At 50.4% G+C, this 20,379-nt stretch overlaps 1 protein-coding gene and 1 long non-coding RNA gene across 2 annotated transcripts; one reads left to right on the forward strand and one right to left on the reverse strand.

Annotated features, from left to right (window-relative positions):
* Positions 1 to 445: 445 nt before the first annotated feature.
* On the reverse strand, positions 446 to 15,084 carry LOC126080983 (uncharacterized). The gene is made up of 3 exons (XR_007518274.1): positions 15,046 to 15,084; positions 10,519 to 10,567; positions 446 to 481 (listed from the first exon to the last, which is right to left on the reverse strand). It is a non-coding gene; the product is annotated as an uncharacterized LOC126080983 (long non-coding RNA).
* Positions 15,085 to 15,245: 161 nt separating this feature from the next.
* LOC126080984 (cytochrome c oxidase subunit 8A, mitochondrial) lies at positions 15,246 to 17,472 on the forward strand. The gene is made up of 2 exons (XM_049892323.1): positions 15,246 to 15,461; positions 17,143 to 17,472. Exons 1-2 carry the CDS (start codon positions 15,348 to 15,350, stop codon positions 17,236 to 17,238), a joined length of 210 nt encoding a protein of 69 aa, XP_049748280.1. The 5' UTR covers positions 15,246 to 15,347; the 3' UTR covers positions 17,239 to 17,472.
* The last annotated feature ends 2,907 nt before the right edge of the window (positions 17,473 to 20,379 follow it).

Consider the following 20,379-nt stretch of genomic DNA (forward strand, 5'->3'; position numbering starts at 1 on the left):
CTTCGTGATCTGCATCTGGTCTGCAGTGCCAGGTACGTGGACGTGTTGTGGCTCCCTAGTCCTTGAGGATGTCGATGTCCACTTCCTAATGGAGTTGTAGGTGGTCAAGGGTCCCAGTGGGCTCCATGCCTGTCAGGGGGACGTGTGGGTCTAAGAGCCCTGCCTTCCCTCAGGAAATCTCAAGACAGTACTGCCTACAGCTGACTGGTGGGGTGCTCTCTCCAAGGCGGGGACAAGGGAGCTGCTGAGAAAGGGGGACTGGAGTTGAGGCTATGGTGTGGGGCAGGGGCTCACCCCCAAAGGAGGACTGGAAGAGCTCTCAGGACAGCAGAAGCACTCATTGCTGGTGGTGACAGCCTGTCCCTGGATAGCTTGTAGCTCCTCTCCAGGGAGGACGAGGAGGCAACCATGGCCATCTTCTCCAAGTCTAGCATCGTGGACTCCAGCTTTTCCGTGATGTCTTGTGTGACCTCCCGTTTGGCTGGGTGGAGAGGAAAGGGAGATGGATTAGAGATGACTTTGATTTTCCCACCTCTGCCCTGTGCCAGCCCAGCTTAGCCCCTTCTGACTCATCCACCTTCCCTGGGTCAGTGAGTCTGGGTTGGGGGTGGCACCTGACCTGAGGGAGCCCCCCAGGCACAGAGCCCGTTTCTGTGAAGTGTGTCTGCCTTGGTTATCTAATGCTGCTATAACAGAAATTATAACAAGTTTAACAAACTTGTTTATTTAACAAACAAGTTTACTCTCTCACAGTCTAGTAGGCTAGAAGTCCGAATTCAGGACAGCAGCTCCAGGGGAAGGCTTTCTGTCCCTGTTGGCTCTGGAGGAAGATACTTGTTATTAATCATTCCCTGGTTTAAGAGCTTCTCTGCACAAGAGCCTCAGGTCCAAAGGATGTGCTCTGCTCTCAGCTCTGTTATGTTGGTAGTAAGGGGTCCCCATCTTTCTGCTCGCTTCTCTCTGTTATATCTCAAAAGAGATTGGCATAAGACACAATCCAATCTTATAGATTGAGTCTCATCAACATAACTGCCATTAATCCCACCTCATTACATCATAGAGATAGGATTTACAACACATAGGAAAATCATATCGGATGACAAAATGTTGGGCAATCACACCATATTGGGAGTCATGGCCTAGCCAAGTTGACAGATATTGTGGGAGGACACAATTGAGTCCATGACAGCGGCTAAAGTCCTACCTGTCTGTTGTGTGACAACCCAGCGGCACCTGGACCCAGGGTCGGCCGCATCTCCAAGAGACCAAAGAAAGATTCCAGAACCAGCGATCGTGACATATGGTTTATTCAGGGAGCGAGCTTACGGGACAGTCAGCCCAGGGCAGCAGCTGGACCAGATTAGTGCTCGGCGACTGCCTAGCAAGGGACACAAGCTTATATACCGTTTCAGCTGGGGCCAAGGCTCATTGTTTTCCTCCCAAGTCCTTGGGCAGTCAGGGTTCCCAGGGACTTCATGTCCGTACCCAAATGTTTTTCTTCTTGTTGCAAAGGTGTTTCTGCAGCCTTGGCCACCAGCCCCGTCATGCCACTCCCAGCCTTGTGCCTTAGCCCGAGTCTATCCCAAATTCATCCCCAACAAAACTGACTCCACTAGGAGGGGATGAGTATAGCTGAATAGCATTACCCTACATTGTCGAATCGATTCTGACTCATAGCAACCCTATAGGACAGGGTAGAATTTCCAAGGCTATAATCCAAAGAAGAATTGATGCCTTTGAATTATGGTGTCGGAGAAGAGTATTGAATATGCCGTGGACTGCCAAAAGAACGAACATATCTGTCTTGGAAGAAGTACAGCCAGAATGTTCCTTGGAAGTGGGGATGGTGAGACTTTATCTCACGCACTTTGGACATGTTATCAGGAGGGACCAGTCCCTGGAAGACATCATGCTTAATAGAGGGTCAGCAAAAAAAAAAAAGAAAGACCCTTAACGAGATGGTTTGACACAGTGGCTGCAACAATGGGCTCAAACATAGCAACGATTTTGAGGATGGCACAGGACTGGGGACTGTTTCAATCTGTTGTACCTCGGGTCACTGTGAGTTGGAACCAACTCGATGGCACTTAACAACAACAATCTTTACGGAAAGCTGGCTCTCACATCTTTCTCTTGTGGGCCAGCTGGTGGGTTCGAACTATCTACCTTTTGGTTAGCAGTTGAGTGCTTAACCACTGTGCTGCCAGGGCTCCTTGAAGTACATTTCCTGAACTCAGCCTGGGCCAAAGCAGACAAAGTGAACCTGTATTGGGGCTTCCAGAGTCCCTGGTGTGGTGTCCTGCTATGGGCTAGCCAGGAGAAGGGCTGCCTGGCCAGGGCTGTGGTCAGACATGCTGACCTGGGGTCAGTGCAGGCTAGCCCGCAGCTGGGGGACAAGACACTGAAAGAAAGGGATCAGGTGTGAAGGACCTGGAGCCTCCCAAGGAATGGAGCTATTGAACTTGAAGAAGGGGGTGGGGGGTTGCAGCCATGAGCCAAGGTGAGAGAACAGAGCTGGACCTGGCTGCAGCTGGCGAGGTGGGAGCCGGGAGTCAGCTCTCCCCACAGTGGACGTCCAGCTCAGAACCTGGAAGAACAGGGTGGTGCACTGGCCCTGTGCCTCTCTGTGGTCTGCCCAGGCACAGAGGGAGATGCTGCAGATGGTGGGTTGGGGGGTGGCCTAGATATTGGGGCTCATCTTTGTCCTTGCTCGCCCCACCCCCCTCAGACACAAAACCCAAACCCATTGCCATTGAGTCAATTCCAATTCATAGCAACTCTATAGGACAGAGTAGAACTGCCCCATGGGGTTCCCAAGGAGTGACTGGTGGATTCAAACTCCTGACCTTTTGGTTAGGAGCTGAACATTTAACCACTGTGCCACCAGGGCTCTGTCCCCCTTGCCAGTGGTGACAAAAGCATGGCGGTGCTCAGTGAGGATCTTCATGAAGTAGTCAGGTCCCTGCCTGCCACGTCCAGGTGCTGGATGGTGTGGGCAGTGGGTAGTCCTTGTAGATGGGCACATTGTGGGTGGCTGTCCACAGAGTCCAGCATGATGCCTAGGGGGTGGGTTATAGAGGGGCTTTATTTCCGGGAGTTGTGGGGGCACTAGAAAGCAGCCTGCACTTCTGGACTGGCCTCTGTCCAGGGTGTTGGATACAAGGAGCAGGAAAGAGTGGGTACCTGGCTGGAGGGGTGCGGGAATCCAGCGATGAAACTTCAAGGTGCTGGCTGTGAGGTGGAGTATCGGGGAACAATGAGAAGTAGTGGGGGTCCTGCTCTGGGCTGGAGGATTTGAGAAGAGGTCGGGTGGCAGAAGGAGATCCCCAGGGACTGTGAGTCTAGGCTGGGGACTCAGAAAGAGAAAGAGGCTCTGGAAGCCGTGGGGCCACAGCAGGGTGAAGCTAGGGTGCTGATCCTCACTGGTGGTGTGGCTGGATGGCCACATACATGGGGCACACTGAAGGTATAGACTTGACGTGGGTCAGCTCCTGGCAGTTGGCCTTGGAGCTGAGTGGGGCTCCGGGTGCTCCTGGATGCAGCATAGCTCATTGTAGAAGCTGTCGTGCCAGGTCTTCTCCATGTCCTCCGTCCCAGCTGGTGACAACGCCGTGCTTGATGAGGAACTCGCTGTAGGCCGTGTTGTTACCCATGCATGCGTCCTTCTGGCCCATACCCCCATTACACTCCGGGGAGATGGGAGGGCCAGCCTGAAAGCATCACCCCTCCCTGGTCTCAGTTTACCTATCTGCGCCATGGGGGTGGGGTGTGGTGGGTCAGCCCACAGTGGAGAGGAATGCATCCTGGGCAGCGTCTTCATGCACGAAGCCCACCTTCACTAGGCCGTAGCCCTTGTCACACATGAGTGCAGCAATCCTGTCCTTGTCACTTATGGTCGCTGGCTGTGGGCTACAGGCCGGAAGAGGTTAACCACTGCCAGTGAGCTGTCCCAGCCCGCAGCCTCGGGGGTGGTGGCACTACATCCCCTCCCCCACGACAGCTGTACCCCCATGACAGCTGCATGGTGTGGAAAGCTGCACCCTGCTGCCCTCTGCCCCACGCTTCCCAATGTTACCTCGCCCCTGACAGCTGCTGCCTGGGCGCCGGGCACCTGGAGACAGCTGTGCCCCAGGAAGAGCAGACATCCCCTCCAGGGAAACCCTGCATCCCAACCCATAGCTCCTCCTCGTCCTGCCCAACTGCTGTGGCTCAAACCCTCACACCAGCCCTTTTCTTCCAGAGGGACGGTCCTTCCCACCCTTTCTCTTGCAGGACTTTGCATTAAGCCTCCGTTTTGCAGATGGTGGAGCTAAGGCCCAGATATCCTTGAGTCTGCCCAGCAAATCTGAGTTAGACCTGGACCTGGGCCCCCTGGGCATCTCCTCTAGCTCTTCCTTGAACCTTCCTCCGCTGGACACAGTTCTTCCTGAGGCTTCTCCAGGGCTTCCAGCAGCTGCCACCCAAGGAGGCATCCCCCCACAGGTCTATAGTGAGAACCCTGGGGCTGGGTCCTCAAAGACAGCCCAGTTCATTGTCTGGAGACCAGCACTGGTTCAGATGCTCGGGGGGGGTGGCATACTCCAGAAGGTGTGCAGGGGAGTGCAGCTGATGATTTCTACCTGCAGGCCCCACGCTACAGTGCAGCCTGCTCCCCAGGCCTCACAAGCTCCGTATGTGGACATAGTCCAGAGCAGTTGTTGGGCCAGAGCCTTTCATGGACAAGGGGCCAGGCCTGGGCTGGGGCGTTGGTGGGGGGTATGTATGGCCAGTAGGGTTTGGGGGCCAGCTCTGGGATGAGCATCTGGTAGCTACCTGGCCCATGGATAGCCATTAGGGACTGGGGGACTACCGGGGTATGAGGTTGGTCTCAGACCTACCCATCCTTGAGGTTTGCCACCTCTTCCTAGTGCCCCCATTCAGAGAGGAGGGAGTGGGGGCCACAACTTGGGCTCTTGGATCAGAGAGACAAGACCCAGGCTGGGACCACTAGTCTCACCTGTGGCAGGGGGAGCTTCCCAGCAGTCAGCATGGCAGGCGGTCCTGGGGCTGGGAAGAGTGCTCTCCATCCTTGCAGGCAGCACAACAATTGCTCAGGGTATTTAGTGGGGATTCTGTCCCACGGAACCCTGTCCAAGGTCTCTGCCTCCCAGAGAGTATGTCACCCATGGGCCAAACCTCCCTCCTTGGACTAGGGAACCTTCCCTCCTTGCTTAAAGCCACTTGATGCCCTGAGAAGCGCTCATCTTGGAAAATGCGGCAGCTAAAGACCAAACATCACCTGTCTTCCCTCTACCATCTAGAGAACACTCCCATTCACAATGTGTGTGTGTCCTTCCAGGCTTTCAAGTGCATCCCTATCTCTCTAGATATTTTTTCCTTGCTCTAGAAAAACAAGACCATATTGCACATTTTATTTTCCCTGCTTTTTGTTGTTCTTTAAAAAGCATTGTTGAAGAGGTCCCGTGTAAGTAAAGCATTAAGAAAAAGAACAAAGTGAGAGGCCTAGAATCACCTGATTTTAGAAACTATTATACCACCACAGTTGTCAAAACAGCCTGGTACTTGTACGACAGCAGATATATAGAGCAATGGAACAGAATTGAGAAACCAGATGTAAATTCATCCACCTATGTGCAGCTGATAACTTGACAAAGGCCCAAAGTCCGTTAAATGGGGAAAAGGCAGTTTTTTTAACAAATGGTGCTGGCATAAATGGATATCCATCTGCAAAAAAAAAATGAAACAAGATCCATACCTCACACCATGTACAAAGACTAACTCAAAATAGATCAAAGACCTAAAGATAAAATCTAAAATGATAAAGATCATGGAAGAAAAAATAGAGACAATGCTAAGAGCCCTAATGCATCGCATAAACAGAATACAAACCATAGCTAACAATGCATAAGCACCAGAAAAGAAACTGGGAGCTCCTAAAAATCAAACACTTATGCTCACCAGAAGACTTCACTAAAAGAGGAAAAAGAGAACCTACAGACTGTGAAAAAAAATTTGGCTATGACACATCCCATAAGGATCTAATCTCTAAAGTCTACAAGATGCTGAAAAACCTCAACAAAAAGGCCAATAACCCAATTAAAAAATGGGCAAAGAATATGAACAGATACTTCACAAAGAAGACGTTCAGGTGGTTAACAGATACATGAGGAAATGCTCACGATCATTAGCTATTAGAGAAATGCAAATCAAAACTACAATGAGATACCATCTCACCTCAGTAAGGCTGGCACTAATCCAAAAAACACAAAATGATAAATGTTGGAGGGGTTGTGGAGAGACTGGAACACTTACGCACCGCTGGTGGGAATGTAGAATGGTACAACCACTTTGGAAATTGATTTGGTGCGTCCTTAAAAAGCTAGAGATAGAAGTGCCATACCATCCAGCAATCCCACTCCTTGGGATATATCCTAGGGAAATAAGAGCTGTTACTCAAATGAATATATGCACACCCATGTTCACACGCACTGTTCACAATACCAAAAAGATGAAAACAACCTAGGCGCCCATCAACAGATGAGTGGATAAACAAATTGTGGTACAAACACACAATGGAATACTATGCAATGATCAAGAACAATGATGAATCCTAGAAACATTTCACAACATGGATGAATCTGGAGGACATTAGCTGAGTGAAGTTTGTCAGTCGCAAAAGGACAAATATTGTATGAGACCACTATTACAAGAACTCAAAAAAAGGTTTAAACACAAAAGAAAACACTCTTTGATGGTTATGAGGGTGGGCAAGGAGGGAGAGGGTAACTCACTAACTAGGTAGTAGACAAGAATCATCTTAGGTGAAGGGAAGGACAACACACAATACAGGGGAATTCAACACAACTGGACCAAACCAAAAGCTAATATGTTCCCTGAATCAAACCAAACACTTTTTGAAGGACAGAGTAGCAGAGGCTGGGGTCTGGGGACCATGGTTTCGGAGGACATCTAGGTTAAATGGCATAACAAATTTTATTGAGAAACTGTTTGGTGTGTGGTGTCTAGGGTCTTAAAAGCTTGCGAGAGGTCATCTAAGATGCATTAATTAGTCCCAACCCGCCTGAAGCAAAAAAGAATGAAGAACACCAAAGACACAAGGAAAATCTTAGCCCAAGAGACAAAAGGGCCACATAAACCAGAGACCCCAGCAGCCTGAGACCAGAAGAACTTGGTGGTGCCCAGCTACCACCACTGACTGCCCTGACAGGGAACACAACAGACAGCCCCTGACTGAGCTGGAGAAAAGTGTGGAGCAGAACTCAAATTCACGTAAAAAGACCAGACTTAATGGTCCGACTGAGACTGGAGGAACCCCCAAAGCCATGGCCCCCAGACATTCCGTTATCCCAGACCTAAAACCACTCCTGAAGCCCACTCTTCAGACAAAGATTAGACTGGACTATAAAACATAAAATAATACTCATGAAGAGTATACTTCTTAGTTCAAGCAGATACACGAGACCAAATGGCAGCTCCTGTCCGGAGGCAGAATGAGAAGGCAGGAAGGGACAGGAGCTGGTTGATGGACATGGGAAACCAGGGTGGAAAGGGGGAGTGATTGCAACTACTGTCACATAACAAAATGTGTATAAATTTTTCTATGAGACATTAACTTGAGCTATAAACTTTCACCTGAAGCACAATTGAAAAAAAATTTTTTTTAGTTGAAGTGTAACACACAGAAAAGTGCACAGATCATGAGAGTCCGGCTAGAAGAGTTATCACAGTGAACAGTTGTGTGTGTGTAACCAGCACCCAGAAACTCCCATCGTGTTTGCCCTGATCCCTATGCCCTGTGGCCTCCCCTTTCCCCCAGGGTCTCCACTACCTGACTGCACCCCAACTCCGCACCCCCTGCCTTAGCTCAGCCTGTCATGGCACTTCTTGTCAGTAAAATCCACACTGTCTATTCCCTTACCCTCCTGGCTTCTTGCTCTCAGCACTCTGTTTTGGGGAGCCATTGTGCTGAGGCTGTAGTCTGCTTATTCCCACTGCCCTATAGAGCTCCGTTCTAGAAAATGCACCACAACGCCTTCACTGCTCAGTTGGTGACCTATCGCCGGTTTTTGAGAAGGCTGGGCTGCTGGGTGGTACAAACAGTTTGCACTCGACTGACAGCAGAAATGTTGGCAGTTCAGATCCACCCAGCGGCACTGCAGAAGACAGGCCAGGTGATCAGCTTCTGTAAAGATTGCATCCAAGGAAACCTTATAGAGCTGAGTTCTACTGTGTACACATGGGGTAGCCATGAGTTGGAACCGACTTGAAGGCAGCGGGTTTGGCTTTGGGGTTTTGGGCTGCTGTGGGGGTTGGAATTGGAGCCCTTGTGGCACAGTGGTTAAGAGCTCAGGCTGCTAACCAAAAGGCCAGCAGTTTGAATCCACCAGCCACTCCTTGTAAACCCTATGGGGCAGTTCTACCCCGTCGTATAGGGTTGCTATGAGTTGGAATTAACTCGGCAGCAATGGGTTTGAGGGGGTTGGAGAGAAAATAGAGACATCGGTATTAATTCAATAGTAAGAACTTGGTGCAGACCCTGCCCTGGCACTTTAGAGCTGCGCATGGGCCACGTGTCTTCACCTTCCTGCCAGCCTCTTTTCTCCTGTCTAATGGGGGTTCTGAAAGAAGCCATGTCACAGAGGCTGGGAGGAAAGCACCAGAACAGCGCATAGACATGCCTGCTCCACAAACTCTCCAACTTTCCTTCAGTTACTAGAATGGTTTTCAGGGGACAACGTGCAGCTTGTGCAGCTCCCCAAGGGAGTGAGCTGGGAACCCCAGAAAGCCCCATCCCTCCCTAAAGTATTTCCCAGCCCCTGCCTGGCCTTGCTGCAATCTGAGCCGTTATTCCTTTGTTTGAGGTGCCCGACAAAGCCCAGTAGGGTAGCAGAGAGGTCCGTGTCTTTTCCCTCCTGAGTGGCAGGCAGCTGGAGCCTGGGCATCTGCCTCCCAGCTCTGTGCCCCTTGGGACCAGGAAGGGACATTTAGAAGCATCTGTCCTGGGTTGTTTGCCAAAGCCTGGGTCGAGGTGAGGGCAGGGGGCCTGGTGGCTGGGGTGGGGCTGGGCCAAAACTGCTGGACATTAAAAATACTGAAGAATGGAGTGGGGGGTAGAGGAAGAGTGGGGTGGGGCGGGGAAGGGGCCTGCAATAACTCGGGCCCTGGAAGACCCATCCCTCCAGAGGAAGCTCAGGCAGAGCCACCTTCTAGGGAACCCTGGGTCCATTGCCACCTTTCAGTAAGCCCCCTGTGACAAGGCTAAAGTTTATCCTGTTTTCGGGTCTCTTGCCACTCCACCCCCACCCCCTGCTGCGGCCTTTGAGGCTGTTAACCACAAAGTCAAAACTGGAACTTCCGGGAACTATCTGTGGCCGCTTGTGTGGTGGTTAAAAGTCTGGGCTTTGATGCAGACAGACCTACCCTGGAATCCTGGCTCAGGGGCCTTGCAGCTGCAGGCCCTTGAGCAGGTCACCCAGCTCTTCAGGCCTAATTGCTCTTTTGTAAAAACGTTTAAATAATAATAGTATCTTCCTCAAGACATTGTTGTGAAGACAGAATGAGATCTCACAGGTAAGCTCCACTCCATGGCTGATCCCCTGCCCCCTTTTCTGGTTAGCCTTCTACCTACTTCAATACTGTTCAGTCTTCTCTGATTCAGAAACATTTGCTGAGTGTCTGGTGTGTGCTAGGCCCTTCGGAGATAGTGGTCGACGGGACACAGGTCTGCCCTCAGGTGACCCCCCAGGCTAGGGAGGGAGACTGAACCTGTGGGTAGTGCTATCACAGGTGTTGATTAGTACTGAGGAGGGGTGGCTGGCAAAGGCTTCCTGAGGCAGCAGCATCACTCCCTAGTCACTGTCACATCATAGTTTTATTGTCACCACCAAAAAAAACCAAACCTGGTGTCGTCAGTGGATTCCAACTCATAGGGGTCCTATAGGATAGGGTAGAACTGCCCCATAGGGCTTCCAAGGAGGATATAGTGGGTTTGAACCACCAACCTTTCGGTTAGCAGCTGTAGCTCTTAACCACTGCACCACCAGGGACCTGTTGTCACCACAGCACTCATTAAGTGCTTGTTTACTGTCCCCTCTGGAATGTCAGCTCTGTGATAACAGGGACCTTGTTCACTGCTAGAGCCTTGATTCTGCCTCGTGGCGACCCCACGGGTTTCACAGTAGAGCTGTGCTCCATGCGGTTTTCATGGGTGTCACCTTTCAGAAGTAGATCACCAGGCCTTTCTTCAAGGCGCTTCTGGGTGAGTTCAAACCACCAAACGCTCGGCTAGTAACGGAGAGCTTAATCATTTGTGCCACCCAGGGACACTTGGCACAGTAAAAACAAACCAAACCTGTTGCCATTGAGTCAATTCCGACTTATAGCGACCCTGTAGGACAGAGTAGAACTGCCCCATAGGGTTTCCAAGCTGAAATCTTTACAGAAGCAGACTGCCACATCTTTCTCCCATGGAGCAGCTGGTGGGTTCGAACCACCTACCTTTAGGTTAGCAGCTGAGCGCCCACCAGGGCTCCTTCTTGGCACAGTTCTTCTAGGGTAAAAACATCACAAAGTTTAGTAAAACAAAACCGAACCCATTGTCTTCGAGTTGATGCCAACTCATAGCAACGCTGTAGGTCAGAGTAGAACTGCCCCACAGAGTTTCCAAGGAGCGCCTGGTGGATTCAAACTGCCGACCTCTTGGTTAGCAGCCGTAGCACTTACCCACTACTCCACCAGGGTTTCCAGTAAAGCAAAAAGTAAGGTTTTATTTGGCATATGGTCAAAGAGGCAAAAGCAGGAAATAGACACGCATGCTGCCAGAGCCATGTCTGCCTGAAGCCAACAAATATCACAGAGTGAGCAGAAGTGGGAAAATGGACAAGGGTGCCACTAGAGCCGTGCCTGCCTGAATTCAAGAAATGCTACCAAAACCAAAACCAAACCCAGTGCTGTCGAGTTGATTCCGACTCATCACGCCACCAGGGTTTCCAGAAATGCTACAGATTCATTAATATATATTAACATTACAAATGGACAAAACCATTGAAAGAGTCTCCTTGTCACAGATTGACTAAAAGTTGTTAAATCAGCATGATCCTGCATTTCGAATCATCTTTCTAAACTATTTTTGGTACAGGTTTCAGTAATGACAGTCAGGATGGTCTTCATTGGTCCGACAAATCTTCTATTCGCTAAATGCTAATAGAAAAAGAGTGTAAAGTCTTTTGTGCTCTGTTTGATTAGCGTATATGAAAGGTTCCCTAAAAGATGTTTTCTAAAATTATCCTACTGTCATTATATGTCAGGGCCCAGTTGATGTGTCCTTGTGAGTCCAGCTCCAGCTGGGTCACATTCTAGGACAGGGGATAATGGCTCTGTTGCTGGCGCCTGTACGCCTTCAATTAAATAAGGTTCTTGCCTCTCACTGGTTAATAATAATCAGGTAAGTCACAGAGTTTTCCATGTAAGCAAAGGTTTATTGAAGAGGTTTGCATGTGGAGATGGGAGGGCCTAGGCAATGCTTACCCCTGTCTCACAGAACAAAGGATTTGCATGGGTTCTTAAAGGTATTTGGGTGGGAAAAGATTTATGTTTATTCATAGGTACAGGTGGGGCTTTCCAGAAGGTTGCCCGTCTGGGCGTAGATATTAACTATGGTGCGCGTGCGGCAGCTTTCTAAGATGGCTTTAAGATGGCTCCTGTCCTGGAGGCCTCTGGGATTGGAAGCAGGACTTACTATGGGGTGTCGCGCCTGCACAATCTCTTGCTCCCCCAGTTCGATTCCCCAGCTGCAGCTGCAGCCCCTCACTGCCCCTGGTAGAAGGTCACACAGCGGTCACAGGTGGATGTTCTGAGCATGTCCCTGGGGCTGGTTTCATCTGGCTGCTTCTGAAAGACAACTTAAGGAAGTTTCCAGACTGTTTTCTGGTACCCTGCCCCATTGTTCTGGGGAATGGCTTTGTTTCTGAGCTCTGGCCCATTTCCTGTTACTTTGTTACTTTAATTTGTTAATATGAATTGCAGATTTGAGGACCCCTTTGTTCCCTGTCCTAGCTCCAATATTATCTCCTAAATCACAGTAAAACCAAACCAAACCTGTTGCTGTCGACTCATAGTGACCCTATAGGACAGAGTAAAACTGCCCCACAGGGTTTCCAAGGAGTGCCTGGTAGATTTGAACCAGTGATCTTTTAGTTAGCAGCCAAACTCTTAAACCACTACACCACCAAAGTTTCCAAAATCACAGTAAACCAAAAAAAAAGAAAACCAAACCCGTTACTGTCAAGTCGATTCCGACTCATAGCTACCCTATAGGACAGAGTAGAACTGCCTCATTGTTTCCAAGGAGCGCCTGGTAGATTTGAACTGCCGACCTGTTGGTTAGCTGCCCTAGCACTTAACCACTACGCCACCAGGGTTTCCAAAATCACAGTTGTTGTTGTTGTTAGGTGCCGTCGAGTCGGTTCCGACTCACAGCGACCCTGTGCACAACAGAATGGAACACTGCCCAGTCCTGCGCCATCCTTACAATCGTTGTTATGCTTGAGCTCATTGTTGCAGCCACTGTGTCAATCCACCTTGTTGAGGGTCTTCCTCTTTTTCGCTGACCCTGTACTCTGCCAAGCATGATGTCCTTCTCCAGGGACTGATACCTCCTGACAACATGTCCAAAGTATGTAAGACACAGTCTCACCATCCTTGCCTCTAAGGAGCATTCTGGCCGCACTTCTTCCAAGACAGATTTGTTCATTCTTTTGGCAGTCCATGGTATATTCAATATTCTTCACCAACACCACAATTCAAAGGCGCCAACTCTTCTTCGGTCTTTCTTATTCATTGTCCAGCTTTCACATGCATATGATGCGATTGAAAATACCATGGCTTGGATCAGACGCACCTTAGTCCTCAGGGTGACATCTTTGCTCTTCAACACTTTGAAGAGGTCCTTTGCAGCAGATTTCCCCAATGCAACGCGTCTTTTGATTTCTTGACTGCTGCTTCCATGGCTGTTGATTGTGGATCCAAGTAAAATGAAATCCTTCACAACTTCAATCTTTTCTCCATTTATCACAATGTTGCTCACTGGTCCAGTTGTGAGGATTTTTGTTTTCTTTATGTTGAGGTGTAATCCATACTGAAGACTGTGGTCTTTGATCTTCATTAGTAAGTGCTTCAAGTCCTCTTCAGTTTCAGCAAGCAAGGTTGTGTCATCTGCATAATACAGGTTGTTAATGAGTCTTCCTCCAATGCTGATGCCCCGTTCTTCTTCATATAGTCCAGCTTCTCGTATTATTTGCTCAGCATACAGATTAAATAGGTGTGGTGAAAGAATACAACCCTGATGCACACCTTTCCTGACTTTAAACCAATCAGTATCCCCTTGTTCTGTCTGAACAACTGCCTCTTGATCCATGTAAAGATTCCTCATGAGCACAATTAAGTGTTCTGGAATTCCCATTCTTCGCAGTGTTAACCATAGTTTGTTATGATCCACACAGTTGAATGCCTTTGCATAGTCAATAAAACACAGGTAAACATCCTTCTGGTATTCTCTGCTTTCAGCCAGGATCTATCTGACAACAGCAATGATATCCCTGGTTCCACATCCTCTTCAGAAACCAGCCTGAATTTCTGGCAGTTACCTGTCAATATACTGCTGCAGCCGTTTTTGAATGATCTTCAGCAAAATTTTGCTTGCGTGTGATATTAATGATATTGTTCTATAATTTCTGCATTCGGGTGGTTGGATTACCTTTCTTGGGAATAGGCATAAATATGGATCTCTTCCAGTCAGTTGGCTAGGAAGCTGTCTTCCGTATTTCTTGGCATAGACGAGTGAGCACCTCCAGCACTGCATCTGTTTGTTGAAACATCTCAGTTGATATTCCGTCAATTCCTGGAGCCTTGTTTTTTGCCAGTGCCTTCAGAGCAGCTTGGACTTCTTCCTTTCAGTACCATCGGTTCCTGATCATATGCCACCTCTTGAAATGGTTGAATATCGACTAATTCTTTTTGGTATAATGACTCTGTGTATTCCTTCCATCTTCTTTTGATGCTTCTTGTGTTGTTTAATATTTTCCCCATGGAATCCTTCACTATTGCAACTCGAGGCTTGAATTTTTTCTTCAGTTCTTTCAGCTTGAGATACGCCGAACGTGTTCTTCCCTTTTGGTTTTCTATCTCCAGCTCTTTGCACATGTCATTATAATACTTTACTTTGTCTTCTCAACAGGCCTTTTGAAATCTTCAGTTCTTTTACTTCATCGATTCTTTTGCTTCAGCTGCTCAATGCTCAAGAGCAAGTTTCAGGGTCTCTTCTGACATCCATCTTGGTCTTTTCTTTCTTTCCTGTCTTTTCAGTGACCTCTTCCTTTTTTCATGGATGATGTCCTTGATGTCATTCCACAACTTATCTGGTCTGAGGTCACTAGGGTTCAATGCATCAAATCTATTCTTGAGATGGTCTCTGAATTCGGGTGGGATATACTCAAGGTCATATTTTGACTCTCGTGGACTTGCTCTGATTTTCTTCAGTTTCAGCTTGAACTTGCATATGAGCAGTTGATGGTCTGTTCCACAGTCAGCCCCTGGCCGGTAAATATTTATTGAATAAGTCAGTGCATCAGCAAGTAGAGGCTTGGAAGTAGGAGTTAGCCTGATGCAGAAGGAAGGCTACACGGGAGTTGAAAAAGTGTTCTAAGTAGAACATACAACGCAAAATATTTCAGGCTGGGGTACTAGAGACCAAGGATTGGAAGGCGTGGAACATTGAGAGAGGAGGCTGGAGAGTGACAAAGAGGAATTGGGACTTTCTGTTTAGAAAGCAATGAGGAGCCACTGAAGGTTCGTTAAGTAGATGTGTGACTTGGTCAGATTCATATGGGCTGTCGCTGCGTGGACACTAAAATTGGACAGAAGGAGAGTAGATGGAGGCAGGCAGAGAGGAGGGCATTACTGCATAGAGGTATTTAAGAGCGTGAATGGGGGGAGGAGTCAAGGACGCAGCCTGGATTTTTAGCTTACGTGATCGAGCGGCCATGGATGTCATTCACGAGGATAGGCCGGCTTGGAGGCGGGGCAAAACCGAAAGGAACGCCCCATGCCCCGCCCATCGGTGGTAGGACAGCGACAATTGGCTGTTTCGAGAAACGCGCCAAAAACTGCCAGGGGCGGGCGGGAGGTGTATCCTTGCGTCATTTCCGGGAGACTTCCGGGCCGTGGTGTCCCGGCCTCCGCAGCTCCGGAATAGCCGCCTGGCGCCGCCATTTTGCCTTCCCGACCTTGGGCCGGAGCTGAGCGCGTTCTGCATCCCGCACCGTGCCGTCATGTCTGCGCTGACGCCGCTGCTGCTGAGGGGCCTGACAGGCTCGGCTCGGCGGGTCCTCTTGCCGCGCGCCCAGATCCACTCTAAGCCCCCGCGGGAGCCGCTCGGGACCACGGTGAGGAGCGGTCGGGGAGGGCGCGGGAGGCGCCGCGCGGGGTTCGGCCGGGGGTTCTGCACGGAGTTCGGCCGGACTCCGCGCTGTGGGTTTCGGCGGCCCTGGGAATGCCCTGCACCTCGTGACCCGCAGTGTAGCAGCGGGGGCAGCAATGCCCTTTGGGCGTGTTTGGAGGGGGCGAACGAGGGGACAGTGCCCGGGGGACGGCCGGCGCTGTCAGCGTTAGGTCTTTCCCCTCAGTCCCAGCCCTGGCTCTTATTCGCTTTGCAGCACCGAGCAAGCTTCCTTACCCCGCTCTGAGCCTGTTTACTCCTCGATTCACTGGGGGATAATGGTTGTCACTGCTATTTATTATTACTGATTATCAGGCAGAAGGCCCTGGGCAGCCAAAAAGGTTAAGCGCTCGACTACTACCCGAAAGGTTGGTGGTCTGAACCCGCCCAGAGGAGCCTCGGAAGAAAGGCCTGGCGATCTGCTTCCAAAAGGTCACAGCCTTGAAAACCCTGTGGAGCAGTTCTAGTCTGCACACATGCGGTCGCCATGGGTCAGAATCCAACTCGAGGGCAACTAACAAATTATCAGGGGTTTGGGCAAGAGGATTCCTAACAGGTGTTTGGAATTCCCAGAAATGCAGAGGAACGCTTAACTAGTAATGACAATTTTCACCAGTTTGGAGTTTTTATACGTTTGCATCAGTGATAGAATTTGCCCTTGAATGCAAGTTTCGAATCCAGGTTAGTGGGCAATGAGGAAGGAGCAGAGCCAGGAGAGCGCTGCAACTGAGGAAACAATACCTCTTGCTGTCAAGTCGGTTCTGACTCATAGCGACCCTATAGAACAGAGTAGAACTGCCCCATAGGGTTTCCAAGGAGCGACTGGTGGATTCCAACTGCCGACCTTTTCATTAGCAGCCAGGCTCTTAACCACTGAGACACCAGGGCTCCAAGGAAACAATAGCAGTAATAACTGCAGCTGGCATTCGCTGACTGCCTTCTGTTGCCAGACACTGTGCGAAGGCTGCTGTGTTCCTCTCATTCCGTCCTCCCAGAGACCCCAGAAGGCGATTATTTCCATTTCATGGTTGGAGGAACTGAGGCTTAGCTACGGATTGACTTGGTCAAGATCCCACCTTCATTGGCAAAGAGGAAATTTGAATTTAAGTGTGACTCCAAGTTGTGCTGTGATTTCAGCTACCATAGAGAATGTGGCAGCGGCTGTAAAAAGTCTTTTATCCCTGACCCCAAAGGTTGAATAACAGTCCTGGAGAGGAGGTGTGAAGGGAGAGGTTTTTAAGGTGAAGAAGGGCAGGTCCATTTTTAAATTCTTGGCCTATGCCAATATATAAGGTGAGCTTTAAATCTGGTTTAAATTCTCTTCCTGTCCCTTCATTTAATCATCTGGGGGTGGATTTCTTCATGGATCCCAACCCAGGCTAATGTTCTACCTACTCCCTCCTTCCCCTCACCCCCTCCCAATATCTGAACCTTGATCTCGAGTCCTAGAATGGGCCTCGATCTGTGCCGCGTCACTTCCTGGATTGTGATTTCCTATAACGTGGGGGTTGTGGGGAGGTAGAGCTCCCACCTACCCCTGAATCTTGGCTCTCTGGAAAGGCCGCTGGGACTCCTGAGAGCCCCCGGGGTGTCCTTACTCTGGGGTTCCTTTCTTGTGCTCTGTGCAGGATTGCATCATTGCGCTCACCTCCTGCTTCCTGTGTTTCCTCGTGCCACCGGCCTGGATCATGACACACCTGGACAGCTACAGGAAGCGGGAGTGAAGGGGGCAGCCCTCTCCCTCTGCCTGCATCCTGACCACCCCCGGCCCATCTGATCATGTCTTCTGCATTCCTGGCTGGCCCTCCCTGGATCATGTCCTTCAGTTACAGTGACCTCTTCTGCAATCATGACCTCTCCATGTCTCCACGGTGACATCCTGGGACCACGTATATTAGCTTATAAGGCTCTGCTTGGTGGGGCCCTGACTTGTAACAATAAAGTCTGTTTAAACCTTTCTTTAGAAACTCATTTTGCCTTGTGCCTGGGCTTCTGCCTCCAGACTTGAGCTGAGATGGTATCGGGTGGGGTGTGGAGAAGGTCCCCTGACTGGCTGCCCCAGGCTCCGTTGTGTGCCTCAGCTGTTCTTGCTGCCTGGAAGTGGTGCTTCCTTTGTGTGCGACCCCGCATTTAAATGTTTTCTGGCTTTTTGAGAAAACAAATCCTGTTGTCGCTGGTGACCTTTCTTATCATCCTCTCTAGCTCCCTTGATTGTGCCAAGATCAGTGACTGTGCATACGTGTGCGTGCACACACATACATGGCCCTTTTCTGCAGTACAAGGCTGACTGTTCTTTCCCCTCGTGAGCTCCAGCCACTTCTCAGCTGCCTGTGCCCTTCTTGCTTGGGGGGTGGGACACTCTATAGTATCTGGCTTTTTTAATGTCAACTCCAGGGCCCCTTTCCTTTCAGTGCTGTCCCTGTAAATGCTATGGGCTGACTGTCTCCTTCATTCTCCCTGCCTGTGTCCCTGTCGCCTCTCCCCTTGGTTGGAGAATTTGCTGCTCCTCCATCCCTGGCACCCTTTCTCAGTGATTGTTCCTGGCTGGTATCTGGGGGCAGGGGATGCTTCCTTAGCTGGAGGAAGTAATCTCCCTCCCCTCCAGTTGGAACCTGGCTACTGGTGTCCGGAAGGAACACTAGACCTGCCAGGCCCCTCCCCAGCAGAGGACATGGCGCTAGCTCTCCTTTGTGTCCTCTTTGCAAGGGTGACTTGGTTGATTTGTGAACAGACAGGTTCAGTGTCTCCTGCAGAGCCAAGGCTGCCAGGATGACTGGGGCCAGGAGGGTGGGAAAGAAGGCAGGTGAGGGTGGAGGGACTTTAGGCCCTGGGGGCAGAGCACAGGTCCTCCCAGCTCCTGCAGTGGTCTTGTTTCCTGGCTTTATGTTGACAGAGCCGAGTGTAAACCTTGCTCACCCTCCCTGTGTCCAATCTCTTGGCCTTTTTATGTGGTGGCCAGTGATGCTTGTGGACCCTGTGATGTGTGCAGTACGCAGGGCCCGGATACTGTAGCAAGGCCAGCTCCTGCCATATTGCTTCCCTGAGGGGCAGGGTGTTGGTTCCCTGCCTCCTAGATGGCTTCGGTTTCCTCCTATACAAACAGGCCTTTGTGTCCAAGGCTGAATGGACAGGTCCTTGTTGGGGGGCCCGGGAGTGTCTGCCTAAACCTGGTGCCTAGAGCGGGGCCTAGAATGCTGGAGGTGTGCACAGGTTGGAATGCTGGCCAGGGGCGGGGGAGAGCCGCATTGGGTCTGGGCACCTGGGCTGAGCCAGGCTGGGGTGCTGAGCCAGGCAGGTGCCCCAACAGCTCCCTTGTATGGCTGGAGGAGCCTCGGGTCTGCTTTCTGCCACACGACAGGTCCACCCCTTGTTTCATGAAAGACTTTCCGGTTCACATGAGCCCTGAGTGCTTGCCGCTCTCTCCCACATGCCTGTCTACTGGCCTGGCAGCCCCTTGGCTACAGGTGAGCTGGCAGGACCCTGGTCAGAGAAAGCCCTTAGCAAACTGAGCGGCCCCTGCGGCCCCTTTGTTCTCCCTCAGCCTCTGTTGTGCAGCACATGTGGGGGTGGGCAGGGTGCCTGCTTGGGGCAGATGGAACAGTTTAAAGTGCGAGTGACCTGTATGCTTAAACCCCTTCCTCCCCTCCATCCACAGTGTGGGCACTAGGTGTGAAATCGGGTCCCCTTTCACTGTCCTTCCCTCGTCTCCAACCAAATAGGGGCTCAGGAGTAATTTCCCTAAACGAAACAAGACTCCTTGTGTTCTGAATAGCGTTTTATGTGTCTGTGTCTAGGGAATCTGCAGGGGTGGGTGTCTGGGGGTGCATGCTGGATGGGGGAGGCAGTTGTGGCCGTTGCTATAATATCAACTACAGTGGACTTGAAGTCAGGAGGCTTGGGCTTGGCTGTGTCCTTGATCTTGGGGAAACCACCTAGCCTCTCTGAGCCTATTTTCATGATTGTAAAACGTGGACGATGCTGTAGACAACCGTGGTCTCCCAAAGATGTCAACATCCTAATCCCCAGACCCGTGAATATGTTACCGCACACGGCCAAGGGACTTTGCAGATGTGACTAAGGTTAAAACCAAACCAAACCCATTGCCGCCGAGTCATAGCAGCCCTATAGGACGGGGTAGAACTGCCCCCAGAGGGTTTCTAAGGCTGTAAATCTTTACATAAGCATCTTTCTTCCCCTGAGCCGCTGGTGGGTTTAAACCACCGAGCTTTTGGTAAGCAGCTGAGCACTTTAACCACTGTGCCACCAGGACTCCTTCATGACCAAGGTTAAAAAAAAAAAATCCCAGTGCCGTTTGAGTTGGTAAGGACCTTGAAATGGGGAGGTTATCCTGGATTATCCCAGCAGGCCATCTAATCACCTGAGTCCTTGGAAGTGGAAAAGGAAGGGGAAGAGTGGGTCAGAGAGGTGTGACGTGAGAACTCGCCGCTGATGCTGGCTTTGAAGCTGGAGGAAGGGCGGCTTTGCAAGTCAAAGGAGCTGGGAATGACCCTCAGCTTATGGCCAGCAAGAAAATGGAGGCCTCAAACCTACAACCACCAGGAACTGAAAGCTGCCACCAACCTGGAGGAGCAGGTGGGGGATGCTCCCCTCTGGCACCTGGAGTGTAGTCTGACCTGCAGAGCTGTAAGGTGAGACATTTGTGTTGTTTTAAGCCCCTAGGTCTGTGGTGATTCGTTACTGCAGCAACAAGGAAACTAATGCATTTTTCTCCTGGTGCTCATGGGGCTGGGGGTGCTGGCAGGTGAATTGGAATGTAAGGTATTTATAGGAAGATGGTGGCCCAGCAAGGAATAGGTGGTGTGAGCTTGTTAGAAGTGGGGAGACTCCTTTTGCTACCTAGGAGC

This window comes from Elephas maximus, chromosome 7, assembly GCF_024166365.1.
Source record: "Elephas maximus indicus isolate mEleMax1 chromosome 7, mEleMax1 primary haplotype, whole genome shotgun sequence".
Classification (NCBI taxonomy): domain Eukaryota; kingdom Metazoa; phylum Chordata; class Mammalia; order Proboscidea; family Elephantidae; genus Elephas; species Elephas maximus.

Excerpts from the sequence above, each read along its gene's own strand:
- LOC126080984 (XM_049892323.1), top strand. The coding sequence starts at position 15,348 with ATGTCTGCGCTGACGCCGCTGCTGCTGAGGGGCCTGACAGGCTCGGCT. Across the intron at positions 15,462-17,142 it reads GGGAGCCGCTCGGGACCACG|GATTGCATCATTGCGCTCAC; the intron begins GTGAGGAGCGGT and ends TGCTCTGTGCAG.